Genomic DNA, 9137 nt, shown 5'->3' with positions numbered 1-9137 from the left:
GCTTTGCCTTTCAATATCCCGTTTGCGAGGAATCTCCATAACTTGGAGCCTCTCGCCCTTACACTTAAGATTCACAAAGAAATACGGAGTATGGAAGGGACTAACAACGCACACAAGACTCAAAATCAGAGCAACAACACGCACACAAATCGCAACAAGAGCTCGCAACACAACTCAATGAGTTCACAACTCAACAAGAGCTCTAGATGCTATCACAATGAATCAAATGCGCGGAATCGATGTCTTGGTGCTTAGGAATGTTGTAGGAATGCTTGGTGTTCTCCTCCATGCGCCTAGGGGTCCCTTTTATAGCCCCAAGGCAGCTAGGAGCCGTTGAGAACAAATCCAGAAGGCCATCCTTGCCTTCTGTCGTCGGGCGCACCGGACAGTCCGGTGCACACCGGACACTGTCCGGTGCCCGATTTCCTTCCTTAAACAGCGCAGTCGACCGTTGGAGATCTGGGAGCCGTTGGCGCACCGGACATGTCCGGTGCACACCGGACAGTCCGGTGCCCCCTTCCGACCGTTGGCTTGGCCACGTGTCCCGCGCAGATCGCGCGGCCGACCGTTGGCTCACCGGACAGTCCGGTGCACACCGGACAGTCCGGTGAATTTTAGCCGTACGTCGCCAGTCAACTCCCGAGAGCGGCCAGTTCGCCCGAGGCAGCCTGGCGCACCGGACACTGTCCGGTGCACCACCGGACAGTCCGGTGCCCCAGACCGAAACAGCCTTTTGGCTGTACACAGCCAACTCTCCTCTTTTCTTCTTCTTCCTGTTTCTGATACTTAGACAAGTATATTAGTACACAAAACCAATGTACTAAGACTTAGAAACATACCTTTGCTCTAGATTTGCACTTTGTTCATCCATGGGCATTGATTCACATTTAAGCACTTGTGTTGACACTCAATCACCAAAATACTTAGAAATGGCCCAAGGGCACATTTCCCTTTCAGTATGCGCGGACGACGGATCAGCGGATGCGTCTATGCGGTGTGCCGTGCGCCCGTGCGCTATTTGGGCTGGGCCATTGAGAATGTGAGGATGCAGGTAGAAGCAGCCCAGATTTTTATTACGTAGCTGCTGTGTGAACGGGCCGGTTTATAGGCCCGGCTTATAACGGGCCGTGCTCGGGCCAGCCCAACGGACTCAAGTTCTTGTCGAGCCCGGCACGCTCTACAGGCCGGGCTAAGCCCGGACCCGCTTCACCTCGTGTCGTGCCGAGTTCGTGCCGGGCTAACGAGCTACGTGCTTTCTGGACATCTATAGTCCTGCCCTCGCCTCGCCTATCGCCTTTGCGCTGTCCACGCAATCTATCGCTCGCACCTCATTGGTTTGCTACACGTGTTCCTCGTCAGACACTCAGGCTCACAGACGCGAAGGAACACCGCCCAACCCGAAACCGTTTCCAAAATGCAAAACTCGACTCCACGCGTCGCCCTTCTTCTCCGGAGAGATCGTTTAAATAGCCCCGTACCAAATCCAATTCGTCTCTCCTCACCGGAGAACAGAAACGATACGGTTAATAGATAGCGAAGAAGGGCAGCACCACCAGTAGCAGCAGCCATGCCCGCTCGCGCTCGATGGCGACTCCTCGCGCTGCCGCTCGCGCTCTTACTCGTTGCCGGGTCGGCGCATGGCCTCGTGAAGCCGGAGGCAGCCGCGGCGCCCAAGCCCCCCGTCCCCAAGGCCATATCGGTGAGCTCCTGACCTGAAGCGAAATTCCTCTCGTGCTGTGATTCCTCTGTCCCCTAGATCCGATCGGATCCGGTCCGATTGGGTAATGGATTGAATGCGATTCCGGCTGCGGCGGGCGCAGGACCTGAGGGACGCGATCGTGAAGGGGCTGGGATTCCAGGCCGAGGGGCTCAAGGTGTCCGGGTTCGACGTGCGAGACGCGCTCGTGGGGCACGCGGTGGCGTACGAGTTCGACATCGAGGTCGGCAGGAAGGTCCTACCGGTGCGCCTGCTGGAGGACGTCAGCCGGTGGGACTTCGTCGACCTCCCCATCTTCCGTTCCCAGGCCGACGCTGACGATACGGCGCTCGCCGAGATCCGGCGGACCGGGACGGGGAGCATCGTTGAGCCTACCCTGCCGCCCTTCCAGCTCGCCGGGCCCATGGAGCTCTGGATCCAGAACGGCGACGACGTCAGGCTTGCCTTGCCGGTAAGAAGTCCGTTTTGCAAAAATGTTGGAAATTGATCAAAAATGGGAGGGAAACACCCGAGCTGAAAGAATTCGAATGCCCGGGTTCAAATTCTGAAAGGCATGTGAATTGAGTCCCAAATCCAGTAAGGCGTGTGGATTGGCACCCAGATAATTAAACGTTATCCTTGTATACAAAGGTTCAGGTGTGCGAATTGTAATGTTCTTGCTCTGGTTGCCTAGTTGATTTTGAATTGCGAGTCTGTGTCTTCGGTATGTAATCTGAGTTACCTAAAAGTCTAGTCTAGTCTAGAGATTGAAATGGTGTGGTTGCCAAGGTCAGGGGTGCTCGCCCAAATGCATCAAAGTGCAAATTGGGATGATATCAGGAGGTAGTGATAGAATGGAAACATTAAGATCAGGAAGTTAAGTTAAATGTTTACTCAAACTCTTGAACATCAGAGGCAAAATCAACAGGCACAGCTGAAATTATTAGATTTGGAGTTGGGGCCGGTGGCATAACAAAAGCTACTTTTTCTTGGTCTCAAACTCTGACTGGCCCAGAATGAGGGGAATACTTCTGTATGATGATGCAGATGGCATCTTTAACTTTGGACTTCCTTCCCTGAAAATTTGAAGTGCATTAGTGCATGTTAAGTAAAGCTGTTTGAACAGTCGCTTTTAAGCAGCAAATGGTAACTGATGTGTTTGAGCAAAGTGTGACAAGAATGAATTCAATGAACTGAAAAATGTTTCAGTGTCCATATGCTCATATTTGTAGACATACTATTATGATCCTTTTTTTGCAATGGAGATCGGCCTGATCAGTTGCATATGTCTGCTTTCTTTGCCGGCTCATTTGTGGTCTACCAGATTGCTTCAGTGGAATAAGTATCCTTTTCTTGGATTACGGTTTTCATTGTGCACTCCTGTACACCGCTTGGCAGATATTCATGTGAGGAAGTATATTTTGATTTTTGCAAAACTGTTATGCTATAGATAGCTTGGGTAATTCTTACTATATAATATCATAATAGTTAACCTACAAATTTGAAATATGCTGCATACATTTAGTAAATACCATTGTTTAATTGATTCAAGAAAATAAAAATATTCGAAGGGCATATATTTATCTAATGATAAGTTAGTTGAGCTGAGCTAGTCTCCTCATATATGTTCGACATATGAATTCTGTACACACCTATTGCTTGAATGTTCACCACAACCAAATCTAAACTTTGGTGCTTGATTTCTGAACAGCATGATGTGGACGCTGGTACCTTGAAGAAGGTTGTTCTTTCTGATGGTGCAGTCGTAACAGTGAAGGGTGCTAGAGCTGTGAGCCTCCGGTTGCCGCTTGAATTACCACTTCCTCTCAACCGTACCACTTACAAGGGTCGCCTCTCAAGCCTGATATCCATCGCACAAGCCCTGCGTGGTGCAGCCCGGTCTAATCAGAAACCCCTGCTCTCTCTTCGCGTTGAGGGTCCAGTTTCCTTGTCCTCGACTCCTTCCATGTCTCCCAAGGACAAGCTCAAGCTCAAACGGTTGGCCCCAGGCCAAGTGGAGCTCTCCTCACAGGCGGGGGCAATCCCTGCTATCACCGAAGACGAGGATGAACCACATAACCCTGGATTGTGGCCTCTTTTGTCTCTGAATGGTTCAGATGGCAGCCTGCAGGGGTTTGAGGAGCTATTGGCCTCAGTACTTGGAAAGAAGGCAGGCGAGAAGGGTACCTTCAAGCTACTGAAGGCACGGGCCTCGGCTCAAACCTATGTCAAGATGGCATTCACGGTGGAGAAGAAGCTTGCTGAAGGGGATGTGAACTGGTCAAATATTCCAGAATGGAAGACGAAGCCCAAGAGGATGAGAGCGCACTATGAAGTCCTTGCTCGAGTGGAGGAGGGTCAGGCGATCCCTGAGAGGATAGCGCAGGTACAGCCTTTCCAGGCCAACGAGGCCATGTCGGAGAGTGTGCTCACCGGCAACGTCACGAGGTCGAAGATGGAAATCGTCCATCCACCGCCGGTTTACTTCACTCTCTGAGTGAGGGAAGAACTGGATGCTGTTTGATGTTCTCTTCAGAGCTACTACACGTTGGGTGGTGGGTAGTTTACGCTGGCTCGTAGGCAACAAAGTTGTACAAGCGGCAAGAGTTTGTTGCCTATACACTGACTGCGTTGACATGAATATTGACGTTCTATGTGTACTGAAAGGCTGGCAAGCCTTTAATATTATCAATTGGAATAATGAGGAATAAGAAAATTCTGTACATCTTTAGAGGGCCAAAGGGCTGAGTTCTTAGTACTGAGAAATTGGGTAGCCTTGTCCCTGTCTATATTTATATCAACTGGAACTTGTTGAGTCGTGAAGATTTTCGTAGAACCACACCACACCGAGATGTCTTGTGCGGTTGTGGTTTCGATGATCCCCATGCCTCGATTATCGAACACCCCCACCGCCAGGAATGACATTGTAGGAGTACAACATTTATGAACTGAGGAAGGGCAACATATCTAATACTCCCTCCGTTTGTAAATATGACACCATTGGTTTTTTTTAAAAATACTTTAATCACTCGTCTTATTTAAAAAATTAATGAGTTGTCATTTTTTTTATTTGTTTTATCAATTAAGTTAGTTTGTGCTTAACTTAAAATTTTATATTTTTCAATAAATATTCTGAATAAGACGAGTGGTCAAAGTTTTCGAAAAAATCAACGGTGTCATATATTTATGAACGAAAATAGTATATCGGAAAGTGTCTTTCTTCCCGAAACCACATAACGGGCGTGTTTGGTTCGGCTTTTTTCTGGCCAGCTTATCCGAAAAGCTGGCTGTGGGGAAAAGCTGGTTGTTGGGAAAAGCTGGTGGTTAGAATTTAGGTGTTTGGTTCGCCAGCTGTGCAGAAAAGCTGTTCGTCAGAATCTACGTGTTTGGATACAGATTCTCAAATTGCAGATTCTGTTCGAACAAACGATAAAATGAAACCCATAACGCAGATAAAGTTCATTACAAAATAATTAGTGGAGTTGATTACATCATAAGTACCGTTACAATTGCACTAAGTCAACTACGCCACTAATGCATTTGCAATTGCATCTCGAAAATCACTCATGTCTAACTCATCAGATGTGCTAGTACTACTCTCACCTGCAGGTAGATCATGACTTAGGCTATTAGGTCCTACTTCATCAAAATCTCTATCGTGTAGAGCACTATCTCTAATGAAGTTATGCAGTGTCATACATGCAATAATTATCTTCGATTGTTTCTCAAGCGAAAATGAAGGGAGACTTAATAGAATTCTCCACTTCATTTTTAGCACCCCAAATGATCGCTCAATAACATTTCGTAGGGATGAGTGCGCATAGTTGAATACTTCTTTACTCCCAATAGGTTGCCTCGCATTTTGCCATTCCGTAATGTGGTACTTCTGCCCCTTATAAGGTGCAAGGTACCCCTTTCTATTTGGATAACCCGAATCGACAAGATAGTATTTACCTGCACAAACTCAAAATACAAATGTTACGTACATGTGACATAAAATAGTACTGTATTCTACAAATGTACAAAATATTTATATACCTTCCGGTGGATGGGGGAACCTGTCCGCATAAGTTATTAAAGTATCCTGTAGTACTCTTGTGTCATGTATGGAACCTGGCCAGCCTGTCACCACAAATGTGAACCTCATATCGAAGTCACATACAGCCATTACATTCTGCGACGTGTAACCGTGTCGGCCAATATATTTCGCTTGTTCCGAAGCCGGGACTGCCGCTGGAAAGTGACTACCATCTATTGCGCCTATGCAATCCTTGAAGTGTGGCCAAAACCTCGCCTCTCGCAAACGATGATGAATCTCGACGAATTGTGGGTCTTTCGGCTTGATTATGTCAGATGACATCTTATAAAGTGCATTAAGGACATCACTATACTTGCGGCTAATTGTTTCCAATGAGTGACCAAATTTATTTCTGATCTGCCTAAACGATTGTGGACCCCCACATGCCCACAAGAATATGCCAAGAGCTTCCATAGTACTGACACCCCTGCTTGGAAGCAGACCATAATTTTGTACCAACGTGTCATGCAATCGTCTAAAAACAGTTCTTCGCATGCGAAACATGTCAAAACAGTCGTTACTAATCTCCAACGTTCTTTGAACCCATTGAATACCAGATTCGACCAATGTTCTTCTAGGAGCCTGACTGAAATGCCTGCCCCAAATGTCTACAGCATATAGAGCAACAAGCATTTCTCCATCTGTTTCATCATGAGATGTGTGTGCATCCATTTCATCATCAGATGTGTGTGCATCCATTTCATCATCATATGTGTGTTCATAAGGATCACACATCTGCATGGACACAACCAAGAGCCACAATTTCATATGCAACCACAGTTTATAAAACACATATTAAAGAAGCCGAACAGTTTACAGGCATATGAAGTTCACAGATTCACATAGCTCACAAAGTTACAACTCTGATTATTCTAATACATGTTCAACTCGAATATTTGGAAAATTGTTTGAAAGCGAAAATGATACGTACGAAAACTGACACGACATGACTCATTAAGCAGACACAACTAACATAATACTGAACATATAAGCCTCAGTTGTCGGACCAGCAACATATACTGAAACGACATGACTGATGAAAACACATAACCAACGATAATAGTAAACATGTAGGCCTCTGTTGTCGGACGTCCACCAGCTAAGTGCTCTTTTTAGTTTCTAACGCGTAAGCATTGCGAAGCCAAGCGATTCTTCCTTCTTTTGTCTCCAAGGTTGCAAAAACATCTCTATACTTCTTCTGAATCAGAAGATGAGTCGCAAACAAATGTAGTTCGCTCCCTTCTGGTGATCCATCTTCATTGACTTGTTGCGTCTGCTTTTTAAGCTCTATTCGAACTGGGTCATTGTCAGAAGAGGTAATGGACTTGTTTGTGGTCAATGAGCGGGACTCAAAAGCCTCCACAAGTCTTTTCATGTACTCTTCCCTCGAATCTTTTTTCTTCTTTGGTTTTGGGGAATCACGGCGCATCTTACGCTTCCCAGTAGCATTTGTGCAGGGGTCAGGTGTGCTGTTTTCACCCCCACCTAAAGTGTATTCCAAATGATCATCAGAAGATGAATTAGCATCCTCGACGCCAGGAACCAGTGTTCTTTCATTTGTGCAGACAATGGGTCCAAACATAACCTTTAGCTCGTCCTCATTCTCTAGGGGGGCTGTTTTGAACATAATACAACCTGGCATTGCCTGCACCAATTTGTAGTCCTACTTTTAGATGGCCAATACTAATGTTAGTCTACGAAAAAAAAGATGAACTTACTTCATTTTGCTTGGCCCACCACTCATCTGGCGCACTGATTGGACCAGTATGAGGGTCTCGACCAAGACCTGTAGCCCTTTCATTAAGAGTTTTCCACTGGATGAACATTCTCTTCAACGAATCCCACCTATTCTTCATTTGATCCCTGGTGTAAGTGCGACCAGTGCGTTCCTTAAACTTCCTTATGAGGTTAGCATACCCTTCTGCATTTAGAAATTGTTGTGGCCTGTTCCGAGCATTGACCTCTTCTACACAAATTTCTGTGTAAATTTTTGTTGCTCTACTATCCCACTTTGCAATCACTTTGTCGGACTTGTCCATCTAGTGCATAACAAGTATATAGTTTTCAACATACGTAGTAGTGGTCTCGGATTAAAAACAACAAAAAAGATGAAGAATATACTGGCCATATTATGTTCAGATAATACCATAAGTACTAAGATTCCAATTTGCTTAATTACACAACGAGAACCTTAAATAAACTGGTACTGGACACAAAATGACAGGGAACACATTTACAGCAGCCCATTAACCAAAAGAACAAACTGATTCCCTGTTTCCCTACGCCCTTAGTACACAAAAGCTAAGGGACTTCATCCCTGTTATTCAAACACCTAACTCCAAGGTTCACTCCCTTCTACCTTAAACATCATTGTCACTAAACGAAGGCATCTGATCGGAGTTGTCGGCGTTTCGAGACAGGGGGGTCCCTAAGCCGACGAGTGAGTGTGCTGCGTGCCCCAGCCCAGATGGGTCGAGCGCGTGGGCGAGCGCGAAGGGGGGAGAGGCGAGGCGGCCGGAGCCGAGCGTGAGAGAGGTGGAAGTCCCGCGGCCTTCGTGTTCGTCCCGCGCCCAGGTCAGGTGCGCTTGCAGTAGGGGGGTTACAAGCGTCCACGCGGGTGAGGGAAGCGAGCGGCCCCAAGAGAGCGCCTGCCCCGTCCTAGGTCCCGCGCGGCCAACCTTCTCTGAGAAGGCCCTGGTCCTTCCTTTTATAGTCGTAAGGAGAGGATCCAGGTGTACAATGGGGATGTAGCAGAGTGCTACGTGTCTAGCGGAGGGAGAGCTAGCGCCCTAGGTACATGCCAATGTGGCAGCCGGAGAGATCTGGGCACCCTGCTGGCGTGATGTCGTGGCTATCGGAGGTGCGGCGGAGCCTGATGGAGGGACAGCTGTTGGAGCGGTCGAGTCCCTGCTGACGTTGTCCTGCTTCCGTAAGAGAGCTGGGGGCCGCCGTCGTCATAGAGCTTGTGGAGCGCCATCATTGCCTCTCTGGCGGAGCTGGCCGGATGAGACGTCGGTCTTGTTCTCCGTGACCCGAGTCGATTCGGGGTGGAATGATGATGGCGCCTCCTGTTGACGTGGCGGTCTGTGCCCTAGGCAGGGCGACGTGGGGTTTCCTCCGAAGCCGAGGTTGAGTCTGCCTTCTGTTGCCGTGGCCGAGCCCGAGCCAAGGGGTCGGGCGAGGCGGAAGTCGTTCGGCCGAGGCCAGGGCGGAGTCCGAGCCCTGGGGTCGGGCGAGGCGGAGTTTCGTCGTCTTCCAGGTCTTAGCCCGAGTCCGAGCCCTGGGGTCGGGCGGAGCGGAGTTTCGTCGTCTTCCGGGTCTTAGCCCGAGTCCGAGCCCTGGGTCGGGCGGAGCGGAGTTCGC

At 48.1% G+C, this 9137-nt stretch overlaps 1 protein-coding gene and 1 long non-coding RNA gene across 2 annotated transcripts; one reads left to right on the top strand and one right to left on the bottom strand.

Moving 5' to 3' along the window:
* The first annotated feature begins 1413 nt into the window (after nucleotides 1-1413).
* LOC100192096 (uncharacterized) lies at nucleotides 1414-4405 on the top strand. Its single transcript, NM_001137519.2, has 3 exons — nucleotides 1414-1699; nucleotides 1821-2168; nucleotides 3408-4405. The coding sequence occupies exons 1-3, from the start codon at nucleotides 1568-1570 to the stop codon at nucleotides 4191-4193; spliced, it is 1266 nt and encodes a 421-aa protein (NP_001130991.2). The 5' UTR covers nucleotides 1414-1567; the 3' UTR covers nucleotides 4194-4405.
* Nucleotides 4406-5242: 837 nt separating this feature from the next.
* Nucleotides 5243-5812, bottom strand: LOC103636614 (uncharacterized). The gene is made up of 2 exons (XR_558079.2): nucleotides 5735-5812; nucleotides 5243-5650 (listed from the first exon to the last, which is right to left on the bottom strand). It is a non-coding gene; the product is annotated as an uncharacterized lncRNA (long non-coding RNA).
* Between the last annotated feature and the right edge of the window lie 3325 nt (nucleotides 5813-9137).

This window comes from Zea mays, chromosome 8 (assembly GCF_902167145.1).
Source record: "Zea mays cultivar B73 chromosome 8, Zm-B73-REFERENCE-NAM-5.0, whole genome shotgun sequence".
NCBI classification, from domain to species: domain Eukaryota; kingdom Viridiplantae; phylum Streptophyta; class Magnoliopsida; order Poales; family Poaceae; genus Zea; species Zea mays.
The sequence above is the reverse complement of the archived record's forward strand: the minus strand, read 5'-3'. Positions and strand labels throughout refer to the sequence as shown.

Coding starts and splice junctions, on each gene's coding strand:
- LOC100192096 (NM_001137519.2), top strand. CDS start 1,568: ATGCCCGCTCGCGCTCGATGGCGACTCCTCGCGCTGCCGCTCGCGCTC. Junction 1,700..1,820: donor CCGTCCCCAAGGCCATATCG/GTGAGCTCCTGA, acceptor CGGCGGGCGCAG/GACCTGAGGGACGCGATCGT. Junction 2,169..3,407: donor ACGTCAGGCTTGCCTTGCCG/GTAAGAAGTCCG, acceptor ATTTCTGAACAG/CATGATGTGGACGCTGGTAC.